The sequence below is a fragment of the Pagrus major genome, chromosome 11 (genome assembly GCF_040436345.1).
Source record: "Pagrus major chromosome 11, Pma_NU_1.0".
NCBI lineage: Eukaryota > Metazoa > Chordata > Actinopteri > Spariformes > Sparidae > Pagrus > Pagrus major.
Genome location: NC_133225.1, coordinates 27748098 through 27765287, shown reverse-complemented (window position 1 = coordinate 27765287; position 17190 = coordinate 27748098). Strand labels below are relative to the sequence as shown.

The 17190-nt window shown below is 39.1% G+C and overlaps 1 protein-coding gene across 1 annotated transcript; it reads left to right on the top strand.

Moving 5' to 3' along the window:
• The first annotated feature begins 1853 nt into the window (after window positions 1-1853).
• On the top strand, window positions 1854-16790 carry slc25a24 (solute carrier family 25 member 24). The gene is made up of 10 exons (XM_073476503.1): window positions 1854-2368; window positions 6324-6450; window positions 6611-6698; window positions 9385-9496; window positions 13045-13203; window positions 13655-13807; window positions 14027-14134; window positions 14782-14949; window positions 15088-15238; window positions 15584-16790. Exons 1-10 carry the CDS (start codon window positions 2189-2191, stop codon window positions 15763-15765), a joined length of 1428 nt encoding a protein of 475 aa, XP_073332604.1. The 5' UTR covers window positions 1854-2188; the 3' UTR covers window positions 15766-16790.
• The last annotated feature ends 400 nt before the right edge of the window (window positions 16791-17190 follow it).

Here is a 17190-nt window from a genome sequence, read left to right as displayed (position 1 = left end):
TAATTGTTGTTGTTGTTGTTATATCTTCATGGCTGCTGTGTTATTAGGACACACACATTTAAGTACTATACCTCTACTACATTTACTTTTATGTATCCTAAATGATATGTAAATTTTAGTTGGCCTATTAAATAATGCTGAAATGTATCATGTTCAAGTTATACCCTATTGTAAAGCTCATAACTTTACCTAACTTGAACAGCCATAAAGAACATCTTTGCATAGACCAGGAGTTTTAGTTTTTTTCAAAATCTCATATTTCTGTCAGATTTATTACATTTTGACTGAAATGCACCCGTCTCTTTTATTTTGAAGTAATTGTGGATTAAGCGGATGTACAATACTGACAGTAATTAACTTCAGAGTTCAGATGAGCCCGCCTCCTCTCTCCGTCGCCCCCTGTCGGTCAATGAGGACACCAGCAGCTCTGATTGCACGGACTACAACAACAAAGTGAAACCAGCTGCTGTTATGTAACATTTGTCGCCGCCTCGTGGTACAATTTGGCACTGTTGCTACCACACTCGTATTGAAATGCACTTTACGAGCCAGTTTCTTTTCATTTTTAATTTAAATTTTAGTTTTATTTTCAGAAAGAAAACAATATCACATTATATTCATCAATTCATATGTATCATTTGCATTTACTTGTATTTTTGACACCTAAGTAAATTTATTGACAAAAAAATTACTTTTGATACCTAAGTACATTTATTATAAAATACTTTGGGAATTTTACTCAAGTACTAGAGTATTTCACTCTTATGATAATATATTTACTTTCAAGTATGACTGTTGTGTACTATTTTTTACATCACTGGGTGTACAACATGAGTTGTGCCAGCTTTACAAGAGCCCAGTTTTGGGAATGTAATTCAGTATATTTACTCAAGTTAACTCTGCTTCAGTACAGTTTTGAGGGACTTTTACTTTACTTGAGTATTTGTATTTTCTGTTACTTTATACCTCCACTTTACCACATTTTGGAGGCAAATATTGTGCTTTTGACTCACTACATGTATTAGATAACTTGAGTTAGGATTTTAGAGGTTTTAGATTGCATGCTGCATCCGTGCTACAGCAGCTACATGTTATCCACAATCACACATAAAACACTGATTCTGATCATCAGAAAAATGCAGATTATTGGATCTGACAATCTGCCAGGCCAATAATGTCTCGATCCACAGTATACATGTAAATATATGTACAATTTACTTTTACTTGTACTTTTTATTCTTAAGAACATATACTATCTCTTTAAGACTTTCACTCAAGTACAATTTGTATGGGCGGCTTTCACTAGTACCAGAGTAATAGTTTGACACAATATCTTTACTTTTACTCAAGCATGGGTACTTTATACAACACTACCAGAGCTGAAGTCTTCCCTGCAGTGGCTGTGGGGGCATCTCTGCCTCTGTGCTCTTCACAGTTGTGGAGCCTGAACTGAAAAAGTTTGGGGGAAATGTTTTTTTCCCTGGAACAGCTGCCAGATTCCTGTGGGTATGACTCACTGAGCAGAATCAGACGACACAACACTACACTGCACTATAAAGGGAGCATGGACTATACCCTACTGCTACTCTATGTGGCTCTGAATATGCATACTGCGTGCGTGTGCGCGGGATGTGTGACACCACCGAACCACAACAGAAGAGTCTGACGGAGCTAAACGCGTGTAGAAGCGCATTGAAAAGGAGCTTTTTCTTAGAGGAATTCACAGCGAATTACAGTTAAACAGCTTTGTTGCGCTTCTTATGTGGAAATAAAAGCACACAGTGAAGTAACGAGTGTGTTTTCCTGCTGAAGGGTGTGTCTGTAATGTGTGTGTGCGCAGTAAAAGAGGAGGTCTTCTGAGGCGAACTGGAGCTGCTCCCTCCACCCTTCAGCTCTGCGCCGCCAGACTACCTCATCCACACACACACAGCCCTGTGAATCTATACATCTGCACTGTACCTCAGGATTACACACCTGTCGGGACTTCACTACGACTTTCCTCTGCTCAGAGCTGCTCCGCGGAAATCTCCCTGAAATCACACGGGACCGTCTCACTGCTACAAACCAGAAGTGCCAGCCACAGGAATCAGTTGTGTGTGTGTGTGTGTGTGAGTGTGTGTGTGTGTGTGTGTGTGTGTGTGTGTGTGGAGCTGTGCAGGCCAGGAGTGTTTTCAGTCTCGGTCCAGTCATGTATCAAGTCGTGAGGAAGCTGTTTTTTGCGGACTGTCGCTGCGAAGGAGATGCGTCGAAAACGTACGAGGATCTGTTCGCCAGGCTGGACACCAACAAGGATGGGAAGGTGGATGTGTCCGAGCTGAAGGCCGGCCTGGCCGCCATGGGCATCAAGGCTGGGAAGGGAGCAGCTCAGGTAGAGTCATGGACACAGCAGACAGGACATAAAGAGGCCTTATAGGGAGAAAGTAGTCGGATACTATGGAGCCTGATGTGTGCAGGGCTGCATTCCTGAGAGCACAGGGCAGGCTGACACTCCTCAGTAGTAACCCTAAGTACTCAGGAGTAACTGAGTACATCTACTCAAGGATAGTCAAGTACAGTTTTGAGAAACATGCTGCTTTATTGTTCTTTAATTAATTGATTCATCTATTAGTCTCCAACTCTCTAAAGTTGGCCCACCACATGTTTCTAGCAAAATAAAAATATTAAACATTAAAGGGGCAAATTTTAATATTTACAGTATTAATGAGGTAATAATACAAACTCTGAATTATTTATTTTTTCCATAACTGAGTACACAAGCTGTTCTCAGAGGAGAATAAGGTCCCCAGAACACTGTTTGAAGCTAGACAGGTGGCAGGGTCCGCCACATATAAACAAAGTGAAACAGTATTAAATTGTGTTGTCCTTTAAGGTCAGTTTGTTTATTCAGTTCATTCAGTCATGAAAGCAAAGAGAGTTTGTTTCAATACAGGGAACTTGGGATCCCTGTACCATTTTGCATCCCAACAATACAATGTAATAGGTGTTTGCTTTTGGCCTGTGGCTCTGAGTAAAGTTTAAGTTTGGCCCTCCAAGGGAAAAGTTATACGTCGATACAATGTCAGGAAATAGTAAACTGCCCAAGATGATATCTTCAGATGTCTTGTTTTGTCCAACCAGCAGTCCAAAATCCTTCATATATTCAGTTTATGATGATGTAAACCAGAGAAATACAGCAAATCTAAACATTTGAGTACTTTGACCCAGTAATTATTCATCATTTTTACTTAAAGGGTAACTCCACCAATTTTAGACATTAGCGTGTGTTTACAGGTCTTCAGAGACATATGTGACAAAACTAGTATGAAGCCTTTTGTGGCTCCAGAGGAAGCTGCATGTAATCTGATAAATTGCCGTCAGTGATGTCACTCAGAGTCTAAATTGCATTGTGGGTAATGTAGGTGCCAGGTTTTGAAAAGCAAGAAGATTGTGTGGAAATAAAAAAGACAAGATTTCTGGTTCTGTTGTATCAATTCTGTTTTTAAACCGTCCATAATGGGTCCAACAGCAGTATAGGAGGTGCCTGGTGCCTACATTTCCCACAATGCAACCTAGCAATCTATCAGATTAAATGAAGCTTTGTTCGGAGTACTCCCCAAGACCTCTAAACACAATTTTAATGTGTAAAATTGGTGGAGTCACCCTTAAATAAGTGAGTTAAATCATAAACTGATGATCAACTACTGGCAATTTTCAAGCAAAAATGTCGAACATTTGCGAGTGCCAGCTTCTTGAATATGAGGATTTGCTGCTTGTCTTTGTTATTAATGATAATAGATGAAGAGTCTTTGGGTTTTCGACTGTTGGTTGGTCAAAAGAAGCAATTTAAAGACGTCAGTTTTGACTCTTGGAAATCTTTATGAGAATTTTTCACAATTTTTTAAACATTTCACAGACTAAACGATTAATCATGAAAATGATGGGCAGATTAATCAATAATGACAGTGACCGTTACTCGCAGCCGTAATCAGGATGACTTTACGTGACTATGTTCTGTATAATAGTTCCATAGTATCAGTTCAACCTGACTGTGAATATGACCTGTGTCTTGGATTCACTTTTTTTGTCACCTCTTCAAGAACAACATAATGTATTTTCAAACATTGTCTTAAGAATCGAGGCATCAGGCTCGGCAGCAGGTCCATTCAGCTGCAGTCCTGGAGCTTTACTTTCTATCACATGATCTTCATCAGCAGATGGAGTTTGCACAGTCGTCATGAAAGTGGAGAGGTTCTGTTTTCCAGGGTCCTTTTTAGTAGCTGTTCTTGAGCTTTCAGCACCATCCTTAGCACACCATCCTAATTATGTCTCCAATTTGACTTTTCCCTAACTTTGGGGATTTTCATTGATGCAGCCAAAGTTTGACTGCAGGACTTTTACTGAGCGGTGAGATGAAAAAGGAGTGTTTACACCTCCCCGTGAGGCACTCAACCCAAACTGCTCCAGCCTGTCTGAACAGAACAGATGCCAAACTCTAGTCCTAAATATAAAACAATCCCCTCGGGCAGATGATGATCCGAGGAGGGTGGTAGTTTATTATTTGTATGCACGTCTTTTGTCTTGACGGTTTGAAAGCAAATAGAAAAGAAGAAAATATTTTTTAAAAAGCCATTTTGGCAAATAAACCCCTTTAAATTTTTTTGCAAGCTGATATTCAGATTCAAACATGCGTTGATCCCTCAGCAGAGACTCTCAGCACCCTAATTTGAGTCTCATTTCCCTCAGTAGTTTCTCACATTCACCTGGAGCATTTATCTTAACAACCTGGCTCATCTATAAATAAGTGCTCTCTGCAAAATGAACAAGAATCTGAGGCCGGTAAAGAGCAGGCTGCGTGGAGAAAGATTGCACCAGAATATCTGAAACTGTCTCAAAGTTCAAACTACAGGTGCAGTTGTACTTTTATTATGGGCTGTGACTTTTCAGAGGAAGGTTCCACCTTTAATGTCACATTCCTCACCTTCATCAGGAAGACTGATGACATAATTATGTGCTATATGGTATGAGTCAGACAAAACATTAAGAAGAGGTCAGGTGTTTAAAACAGGGGCTCTTCCAATCCATGTGATAATGACATGATAAAGAGTGATGAACATGCCTTACAAACAGCCTGATTTTGTCAGTATTTTTCTTATTCAGCATAATAATTCATCGCTTGATTGGCAGCAGGACAGTCCTGGGAAAAAAAAATGAATCCAAGTTCAGATGGTTCAGAGGAAAGCAAAGCAGGAAATGTAACACTGAAAGAAAGCATAGTCCATGAAAGATAATGACAGATAATTAGACCAATCAAAGGAGTGTACACAGGAAGTGAGTTCAGATAAAGTAAAGAAGCTTTTGTCTGCATGATTCTGCCACCAACTGGTGGAATCAAGCAGCTGCTGCATGAAGAGAAGAAGGGAGAATGAAATAAAACCTCTTCTGACACCCAGTGAGGCCAGACACAAGACAGACAGTACAACAATTGGCCTGGATGTAGTTTTTGGCTTTGGATCAGTCTTTCTCCTCTACCATATCACATGGAGGCCCATAGGTGATAATATATCACTTCCCCTGTATCATACTCTGTTGTGATGGTACTTTTTTTGGAGTTCTTCGCAGTTTACTTCGTCCACTGCTCTTCTATGTATCGCTCTTGAAAAAGGCATCCTCCACCTAAAATACAGCTGAAAATGACACTTATTTGGATACAGTCACCGTGGATATCAACAAAGAGCTATAAATATTTGTATGTATTAGCATTTTTATTTATTTTTTGTTAGTTTGTTGTTGTCCCCCCCCTTGGGACTTTGCTTCTCATCCACATATCTATAATCCATGAATCCATGAAAAGAAGATGTTTATTCACTAAACTATGGATGTATGAATTTTTTGGTATAAGTAAAAAGTTAAAAACAGAAAACAATACTTTGCACATCGGTTTCATGAGCCAGGTGCGTAGGAGAGAGAAGAGTAGACCAGAGGTTCTAAGCAAACTCCCACACAACGTCTCACCAACAGAAATACATTTATGTGTGACATTTCGGTACAACAGCTAAATGTCAGGCAGTTTTTTCCAAGGAGTAGCTGCCGTTAACAACCATTCACATTCCCCACATCAAAATAGAGACATAAATAAAACACAAAATCATCAATTTTCTTTATGAAAGTACAAAAAAATATCCCGTATCAAAATATTATACACAGTAACAGGGAAAAGGTATATCACTTCAATATACATAAAAGGTCTCACAAAATGGACAAACATTACATTACAACAGTATTTGTTATCTGTTTGATGTACAGTACTTGAAGCCATCTCCATCTGTGCTCTGTGTTTTCTTTAGAAAATAATTTCCTCTGGAGACCAAGACAAGGACGAGGGGCTCGACTTCAGCGAGTTCACCAAGTATCTGAAGGAACACGAGAAGAAGTTACGGCTCACCTTCAAGAGCTTGGACAAAAACAATGACGGTATGATGAAATGATATATCCAGCAAACTTTAAGTTTATGGATTTAACTGTGGTCCAAAAACTTTACAAACTGATGCTGAGAATATACCCACAAAGTAAAACTGAATGCTGGGAATTTCACATATTATATACAGGACTTCTGTGTTTTCATTTTTAACAGGTCGAATAGACTTCATGGAGGTAAAACAGTCGCTTGCCGATCTGGGACTGGACATCAGCAAAGAGGAGGCCGAGAAGATCCTTATTAGGTTATTATACTATTTATACTAATTTTGTAGCTGCTCTGAATTCAGGAAGATCACTCTGCAGCTGTGCTCCACCAGAGCTCATGGAAATATTATGTTCCTCTTTCACGGATCCAAAACAAAACCCTCATGAAGTAAAACTAAAATGTAAATAAGGATGTTGAAGGTGGGGACGAGTGTGAGGGACTGATAACAAAGTTCAGTCTGTGTGTTGGCTCAATGTGGGCTGATGGTTCATGATAAAGAGCTGACAAGATGTCTGACTGAGTTGGAGAGAGACAGTATACAAACATGTAGGAACAAGGTCATCGATGGGAGAGTTTTCTCTCAGGCTTGATTACAAATGGGCAATTAAACAAGATTGTTTCTGTTAGCTGGTGACTTCAATTAAGAATCAAGTAAATTAAATCTGTAATGTATAATTACCAAAGCCAAGGACCCAGAGTGCAAAGTTTTTGTTGCAATCAAATTTTTGCAAGTATAAAATTCACCTCCCTGCTTTCTGTAGTTGAGTTAAATGACCGCCTATTGTGGCTTTTCTGCATAATACACAGATCATTTTGCACATAAAGAACTCACATCACCATCATCTTAAAAAAAAGTACAATTTCAGCATGACTCATATTGCAATTGCATATTTGTCAAAATATTCACACTATGATTTTTGCCTTAATGCTGAGCATTGTTTTACTTTTAATTACCAAATAATAACAATCTAAAAATATTCATTAATTTTCTTCTTGGTATGCAGGGCTGTAAAAGTTATATATTTCATTCATCATGATGCTTAGTTATGGTCACTTGTGCATTATTATGTTTTGACCTACTTTTGTCAGTTACTATATGTGCATTAGCATTGCAATGGTAAGAGATAGTCATGGTACAGTCACCATCTTATAAAATATCCCAGTTTCAGGTTAGCACTGTATACAGTATAACACAGTACATATTATTATGATCAGAGACAAGGACCCTGAAAATGAATCAAACAGAAGCTGTTTTTTTTTGGTTAAACAAACTCTTTATTGTCCCGACAGACATGAAACTTAAAATAAAGTTGAAAAACTTATTTTTTTAATAACACTTATACAGTAGAATTCAACAGTACTGATGAGGAAATGAACATGGAATGATAACTGTCAGTTTTCATAGCATGGTATACCTGAAAACCAATAAACCGCAGCAGCCATCATGTGCACAAGTTAATATTTTTCTGTGATTTCTGAAAACTTTATATTCACATAAAAAATATCCAGTATTAAAAGGCTTCTGCTGACAGTGATGTATAAAAAAAAGCAATTGATCGGATGTGTCATTATTGTAGGAAATGGAAGTTGTGCATAAATAGTAGAAAAACTAAAGTGACGGTATTTGGCCAACATAAGACTGAAGTTAGGCAGTAGCCTACTGATTCTTCTGTGATGGTGAGGAGTTAAAGATTATACATCGCTTTGAATATTTGGGTATTGTATTTAATTAAAACGCTTCATTCAAAAAAGCTATAGAGGAACTCTGTGAGCAGGCCTCAAGAGCTGTGTGTGCTCTACTGTTTAAGTGTAGGAAGTTTAATTTACCAAAAGATATCAGGATAGAGCTTTTTGATAGACCAGTTATCCGACTGAGCTGGATTCTGTTTCATATATTCCTCATATTGTTCTTTGCTCAGGAAGTCAGGCCAAGTTTATACAGTGAGCTCTACAGTTTGTTCTATATTTGCATAAACAAAGTTTGATGCAGTAGATGTACCGGAGCTTGCTTGACAGTGAGGCCTGGAAAGAGAAGTGACGCAGGATGTGAATCAGATGACTGTGAATCAGACAGAAAGATGTTTGAAAACCACAGAAGGAAGGAAATGAATGAAAGATGAACAGTGAGGGCAGACAAGGACAGATTGTAGAGGAGACACATGGTTTACCCCCTTTTTATAAGTACATTTGTTTCAAACTATACAAAAATAAGCTCATAATTTTGGTGGTTTATGTGACTTCAATCTTCAAGGCTTGTGACCTAATTCTTGTTTGCATGCTCCCACACCACTATCTGTTGCCATTAGGCAAATCTCTCTCTCTCTATCACTTGCTCTGTCTGACTGAGCAGCAGTAAAGAGAAACCTGATCAGTCTAGAAAGTGAATGGGATTTGGAAAAGAGTGCTCTAAATCCAGGCGTCCATTTCCTTTGGTGGAGGGCTCGATGATATTTGCAGGATTAATTGTGACTTTTGCTTGATGAATGCAAAGCTTGTGATCAAAAACAGTGAATTAGTCCCTGATGTCTTATTCTTTGTGTTCTTTTGGTTTGTGTCTGTCCCTCTTAATATGACAAATGAAAGATTCTGGACTGTGAGTTTATTTGTTGGTTAAACTTCAGGTTAGATTTCACATCTTATTTTGTTCAGGATTCAGAATATTGTCCTGTTTTCCAGGAGTTTAAGGTGCTGACAAAGTCCCCGGTTTGAGTCAGACTGAAGGCTTTTGTTTCATATCAAAAATATTAAGAAAAAATGGCAAAATGAGTAAATGTAGGTCAGTAAAGACATCCATAATTCCTGTTATTGGATAAATTAGATTTGTTGTTCGGCCCTTGTTTGTAATGTTTGCTTGTGTGCTTCCAATAAATGCCAAAGTTTTTGAGATGAAAATGATATAAAAGTAGTTAAAATGTCAACGTCTTCTGTCTGTCCTTGCACAGTATCGATGTCGATGGCACTATGACTGTGGACTGGAATGAATGGAGGGAGCATTTCCTGTTTAACCCGGCCACCAACCTGCAGGAGATTATCCGCTACTGGAAGCACAGCACGGTAAGAGGAGGAGGCAGGACTCAGCAACTGCACTGTGTCCATATGTTAGTGTGTGTGTGTGTCTGTGTGTGTGTGTAACTTTAGTTCAAATAATAGTTTAAATTAATGACACATTAATACTGATTGAACTTCAAGTAAAAGTAATAAAGTACAGGCTCTGAAAGGCAATCAAAGTAAAAAGTTTCCCTCTGAAGGACATTTCTAGCGGCCATTTCTTAGCAAAGCTAACTGAAGCTCACGTCATATTAAGATTCAAAGACTATTAAACTTGAAGATAGAATCAGCTGTATTTGTCCGAGCTGATCCTAAACGCACCACAAAGACAGTTGATTGTTGAGTCTCATTCCCACGATGTCAAATAGCCACAATTTATGTTGGTAAAGTGTCCCGAGCAGCAACAAAGAGAGAAAATAAGAAAATCTCTTCAGATATGAGACACTAACACACCCTTTCTCCCTCTCTGTCTGTTTAAGTCTTGTTACGTCTGCCGTGCGTGATATGCACTGATAGTTTGAAATCAGTCTTGCGATGTTGGGAAGGCAGCGTGCAATGACACAGAAATAAAATTAATCATTAATTCCCCTCAGTTGCATTACAACTAAAGTAACGAGCCTGTTTTGAAAATGAAAGCAGTAGACAGTACACATGTTTCTGTTATAATGCAGGAAGTAAAAGTAAAAAGTTGTCAGAAGAATTACAGATAGGCCTACTTGAAAAATGTACTTAAGTACAGTAACAAAGTATTTGTACTTCTCACCTCTGGTGTTCACCAACTTTTAAAGCTGAGTATTTTACACTTTTTTTAAAGCCTGTTTTGGCTTGATGAGTTTACCATGAGTTGGTGATATTGGTGACGCATCTGTATTCCCACATTCCCTGATGCCAAGTTATTTTGCAATCACATATTCTTCACAGTAATCAGAGGCATAATTACAGCCCTGTGGTGAAAAAGCATTTCTTACACAATCTCAGTTTTGGTCTGCAGCCAAGCCCAAACTGAGCAGAGGAAATACAGAAAATAATCCACTTCATAGAAACTTTATCTTAATTAAAATGGAACTGACATGGAGGCAAAACAGTTAACAGTCTGATCCGTGCCTTCAATGTTCTCTGACTGTTGCACTCAAAGGGAAAGTTGAAAGAGAGTTGACGGCCAAAACTGGATTTGGACGAGGACTTTGGCAGCAGATCGTGCTTTGACGTCAGCAGATTAGACTCAATCATTTCCAGAGAAGAGGTGTGAAAAGGAGCAAGAGGTGGAAATAAAGCCTGAAGAGAGAAGGAAGAGTTTGTGATGACCTTTTCTTAGAAAGAGAGGTTGTAATTAGGAGCCTTCTGGTCTGGTTGTTGATGAATACAGCTGCAACTAACAATTATTTTTGTTATCGATTCATGTGCAGATTATTTTCACAATTATGAAATGCTCAAAGTGACATCTTAAAATGACTTATTTTGTTGAAGCAACAGTCCGAAACCAGAGGACTCTTAATTCACCATCTAACCAAATCATGAACAAAGAAAAGCAGCAGATCATCACATTTAAAAAGCTTTAACGGGCAGATTTTTGACATTTTTGCTTGAAAAGTGACTGAAACTATTCAACGATTATCAAAATAGACACATCTTTAAACTATTCACATAAGTTTTAATAATAATATTTACATCTTTAAACAGAAATGTCAGTTGTAGATTATTGGCTGTATGCTTGTGTTATGGTTGCATGTCACAGTCAGTCCCAGTCAATGGCTAATCTCTGACGTTTGTGGCCTCTGCTCACTGACACATCCTCAGAGGTTAAATAAACCTGTGGCTGCTAAACTGAGGCGGAGATAAGCTAATTTCAGTGTGACCTACGGCAGGATTAGCTCAGTCGGCGGGATTGAGACGGGTCGATGAGAAAGGAAGTGAGTACAGAACAGGACAGGAGTGAGGTAGCTCACATGAAGCATCGGTGGTAACATCTATGGCAGTGAGAGCTTCCCACCCTCTCCAGTATTCACGCAGATGGTCACTGGCTACTCTGGATACAGCGCTTCCCCTCTCGGGCTGGATTGGATCTGCAGACCCTCGACATCTGACTGGACACTTTATTAGAACCGTAAAGGATCCTGATCAGTCTGAGAATTAGAGTCGAGAGGGGACTACATTGTTGTGGATCAGCAGCTTTGTCAAAGGCTTGAGATGGCCATGGCTCTGCTGCAGCCCCAGCAGCAGCAGAGAAACTGGTTTTTCATCGACTTTGAAGATGATGGGGGGATCTATGAGGTGGAGGTGGACATGGTAGGTTCGTGTATTCAGCCTCTGAGTCAATGTTGTTACCTGGTGATGAATGAAAACTTGTTTTATGTATCTTTACAGTACAACCAGATCAGTACATCAGGGTGGCCATTATTGTCAGTTAAGTTCAGCCTATTACAGACACTGAATTTTGTATCTACACATACAGCGTGTAAATAATGCAATATGCATTCCATAATAATGCAAGATGTGTTGTTTTAAAAACAGTGTGTTTCCAATATGTACTTGTTCTTGTACATGTTCTTCATGCACTGGTTAATGTTGAGATTTTGGTCTTTCTTGCTTCCATAACATGTCCTCTTTCAGTCACTTGGAAAGAAAACATCATAAAGACACATTTAGGGTTTAATTAGAATATACCTCCATATGTAGGATGAGTTGAAGGCAACGCGCACACCACTTGCTTGCTTTATGTTTGTGGTGTAGGGAATCAACCCCCCCCCCCAAAAAAAAAAAAAAAATCACAGATACCTTTCTCAAGATACCTCTGGCTGTTGACTGTCATCACCCTTTTAAAATAAATCTGTCAATGCAGAGGTGAAAAGTGAGTGAGGAAAGTTACACTCAAATTTAATTTGCAAATGTAAACATGAAATTTTAGAAAACTTAAAAAAAATAATAATAATAATTGTCAATGATGTAAATAATTAACCAGATAAATTTCAATGACTCATTATTGGATGGACTTTACAGTAACGATGCACAGACAGATTTTAGGAGAACTCTAGTTTGTGCAGCTCCATTAAAGGTGTCGCAATGGCTAATGTCAATACATGCCATGGTTTTTATTTAACTGTATTGTCAATTTATGAGATTCAGAAACAACATTCCTGATTTAATGTCACCAAAACAACTGGTTGTATAAAGTGGCATGCTATGATGTAATTGATCTCTCAGCATGGAGCTGTAGTTGCGTAAGGTTTTGGATAAGGACATGGCATTTATCCTGTCCTGCCAGGTATTAAACTCAAGGTGAATCTGTGAATCGTGTGGCTTTGAAGTGAATGAAGCAGACATGAAATTCACACAGATGTATTTTTGCAGCCCTTGAACAGATTGTGGGTGTACTTCATCAGTTTGAGATCATACAGTGCTCTGCAAAGTTTACATTTTGGTTTGAAGTTGCAATTTGAACTAAAGAACTAAAGACATTTTTCTTTTAGCTCTTCGTTGATGTTTAGACACTGAAGTTCACACAGTATTCAAAATATCATTTAGCTGTCACTGTAATTATATTGTGTTGTGTGCAGGTCCTGGACATTGGTGACAGCCTCGCCATCCCAGATGAGTTCACAGAGGAGGAGAAGACGACGGGTCTGTGGTGGAAGCAGCTGTCGGCTGGGGCCATGGCGGGCGCAGTGTCCCGTACAGGCACCGCCCCGCTGGACAGGATGAAGGTGTTCATGCAGGTATGTCAAAACTTTTTATAGTTGTCTGTCATATCCCCTCTATCAGATCTTTTTCATAAATAACATTTTGAATTATATTCTGATTGAACTTTTGGTCGCACTGGTCATGAATTGTCCTCTTAAAAGGCCAACGTGACTTTCAGACCAAACAGAAACATTGATCTACATGTTCACATGAAAGGTGCTGTATAAATAAGGTTGAGCTGATTAGTAATATGCGACAGAGGGCGCATTGAAATAGGATAATCCCACATATGATCATACTCATACGTATATACCACAGGATTTCAACAGAACGTGGAGAAGCTGTTCCTCTAAAGGAGGCAAAAGTGAAAATAATTCCCCATTTCTTAATTGTATTTTATATCATTTATATGCTTCTTGTTAACTACATGAATGTGTTCACTTTGTAAAATAATGGCTCACATCTGAGAGGTGTTTTTGTTCACAGGTGCATTCCTCCAAGAGCAACCAAATCAACCTGGTTAGTGGCTTCAAGCAAATGTTGAAAGAAGGAGGCTTGACGTCTCTGTGGAGAGGAAACGGTATCAACGTCTTGAAGATTGCCCCTGAGACCGCCATTAAATTTATGGCCTATGAGCGGGTAAACACATTTCACTTCAAATAAACTGAATACAGTATACGCTGCAGGGTTTGTGCTCGTCACAATCATATAGTGTGTTAAGTTAAGTTAATGCTTTATTATCAAAGATATTATTCATGTTATAATTTCAGATGAAGTTGTTTACACCACTGTTAAATGACCCTCAATAGTCATCGAATCTTGCTGCAACTCTTCCTTGTCGTCACTGTGCTTCATTAGTATAAGAAGATGCTCGCCAGTGAACCCGGGAAGGTCAGGACCCATGAGAGGTTCATGGCTGGATCTCTTGCTGGAGCCACAGCGCAAACTGCCATCTACCCCATGGAGGTGAGCACAGGTGGAGGCATTTACAGGTGTATCATTGTGTATTTGTGGTTTGTTTATAGCATCCTCGCTCATAGTTCCAGCGAGTCTCCTCTCTCCTAGAGATGCATTTAAGAAATTGATACATCCTCTGAGGTGGCATGCTAAAATCAATTTCTGGATCACAGGCCGGAGGTTGGAGGAGAGATGGGACGAGGAGGGGCAAAATAGAGAAAGGAGAGCCCACAGTCATTTGTTGCTTTGTTTTACATTTGTGAAAGGAACGGATAGAAATGTATAAAGCCTACAAGTGACAACATTTTAGAAGAATTTAGGAACTACAGGACCAAAACTAACAAAATGTAGGTGTGGTACTTCATCTATCACTGTATCGACAGTAGAGAAGTGGATTGTGTTGCAGGAGAGTTTTAAAAGTTTATCTTGATGATTTGAATTGATTGTGTCACTCAAACCTCACCACCAATAACTAATATTTTATAAGAAATATTTTGTAAAGAATTAAAATGGACATTTAGCTTAATATCGGGAGTGATGACGTGCAATAAAGACAAAAAAGACTGAAGGATAAGTCCTTATTGTTAATCTTCAGCCACTTGCTGTCACACTGTCAGTAAAAAGGCTCAATCAGCCTCACTGATTCGTCCTTCCAGGTGCTGAAAACCCGTCTGTGCCTGAGGAAGACTGGACAGTACTCAGGGATGTTTGACTGTGCCAAGAAAATCATGAAAAAGGAAGGACTGAAGGCGTTTTACAAGGGCTACATCCCCAATATACTGGGCATCATTCCATACGCTGGTATAGATCTGGCAGTGTACGAGGTACGTGATTATGGATCTTCCATCATTAACATAGTGAAGGGTTTCCACTTGTCATGGTTTATAGATGTCACATATTGATTTTGTGAAATAAAACTAATGCTTCTTTCTCTCACACAAACACTTCCCTGTCCTCTCCAGAGCTTGAAGAACCTCTGGTTGTCCCGCTACGCCAAAGACACAGCCAACCCCGGCATTCTGGTGCTGCTCGGCTGTGGTACCATATCCAGCTCCTGTGGCCAGCTGGCTAGCTACCCCCTGGCTCTGATCCGCACCCGGATGCAGGCACAAGGTACAAATAACCAAACCTCATTCAAAATTCAACTGTGAACACAACTTTGACATCTTGTTTTTGCTGCTCCCAAGTGGCCGAATTCAGAAATGTTCATTTTCTGGTTGTGTTTGGGACAGCCGTCTGGGTGTTTGTTTGCATTATGGGTTCAAAAAAGGCTCACAAACTTTAAGGGCAAATGGTTGATTGGAGTAATTAAAGGGGACAAATGAGGACAATTAATCCTTTTATATAAAATAAAACACTGACATTCCCTGATTCTGGTGCATGCCTTTGTCAATAATCCAGTGTTTTTTTAAATGTCTTTCTCTTTTTCACATGTGTATCTTGTATTTCTTTTCTCAGCTTCTTTGGAAGGCTCAGAACAGGTGCCCATGAACCTGATGGTGAAGAAGATTCTGGAAAAGGAAGGCTTCTTTGGACTTTACCGCGGCATCGTGCCCAATTTCATGAAAGTCATACCGGCCGTCAGCATCAGCTACGTGGTGTACGAGTACATGCGGTCCGGCTTGGGTATTCAGAAGTAGGCAGCAGACAGCAGAGTGTAAGAGGATGTGCAGCATTTTGTTTTATTTCAAACTGTCGCGTAAAGAACTTGTTTACCTTTAGTTCCCCAAAGTCTGGACTCAGACTGCAGATGGAGTCATAGTGGAAGTTTTTAAAGCGATTGCAGGACTTTGTCTAAACTGTTGAGCCGTTATAAAAAAGAAATTGTTTACCAGATCCTGCAGTGCTCACACAGGGCTCTTACAGATTAATAAGACTTCTACAATGTTTCCAACTGTTGTTTGTCCAACCTGCGTTTGGGATGCACCCACAGATTTAAGAACACTCTCAGGGCCCAGTTTGGGTCAGCTGACTTTCAGTTTAATCAACCAAAGAGGTGGATATTTAGAATTAGAAAACCAAAAGCACTGGTCGGAGGTTAATTTTGATGTCATTACATTTTTGTTTTGTTTTGTTTTGTTTAATTGTCTCTTTGGGTAGAAATGTCTTTTTATATATATATATGAGTAATTTTGAATATTGGTCCCGTTATGTCACTGCACCGTAAACACGTCACATGTTCCTCTAATATCTGACCAAAAGGCACCTTATTGTACCAACTCAAAAAGCGGAACACTCTCAGAAGTGGAGTAACACTTGATTTTTTGCTATCTAAAATTTTCAATTCACTCGTCCAGACACTCGTCCAGCTTCATGTAGTTCCCCAAAATGTTGTCAAAGATGTCACTTTTCAGTGGGGAGATGTTTTACTAAGAAATCTGAGGAAACTTTTGAAGTGCAATACTATATTTACTCTCTGGTGATTCCCATTCTGGTATGTGTTTGGGAATGGATTTCACCCCAGTGTTGGTCTCTTTTATATTGGATGTCATTATTGCACCTTTTCAGTTCTTCAGTTTGGCGAACAGGGGAGTAATGTGCCTTATGTGCTTTTTCTCAGATATCTGTGGACTTCTCTCCCCTCTGTGTTTTTCTTGCCTTTGTTTTCAATATTTGGTTAATTAGATGCTGGTGTTTACATGAATAAAAACATTTGAATACAAAAGTAAGACGCTTTTTGTGTATTTATTTGATATTATGGTTGACACGTATTTGAATATGTTTGATGTTGGCTCTACATGTTGGGATCTCAAAACATTTTAAAAAACTGTAAACAAGGATGTATTCTTCACTGAGACAGTACAAGCTCTCACAGGAGTCTTGTGTGTTGTGCATTTGACTTCTGAGGCTTTAAGTACAGATTACTCCAGTTAGATCTTATGTAATACCTTTTTCGGTGATGTTAATACTCGTGACGTTAGCTGTCTGATCCTGGCCATGTAAAAGGAAGCAGTAACAGTGGCTTTGCTAATTTGTAGCACTGCACAAAAGAAGGGACTGCAAGGGAAATTGATTTTCACTGTTTAATTCCTGGTGAATAACTCAAAAATGTTTTGATATTGACT

Coding starts and splice junctions, on each gene's coding strand:
- slc25a24 (XM_073476503.1), top strand. CDS start 2,189: ATGTATCAAGTCGTGAGGAAGCTGTTTTTTGCGGACTGTCGCTGCGAA. Junction 2,369..6,323: donor CTGGGAAGGGAGCAGCTCAG/GTAGAGTCATGG, acceptor TGTTTTCTTTAG/AAAATAATTTCCTCTGGAGA. Junction 14,135..14,781: donor CTGCCATCTACCCCATGGAG/GTGAGCACAGGT, acceptor TCGTCCTTCCAG/GTGCTGAAAACCCGTCTGTG.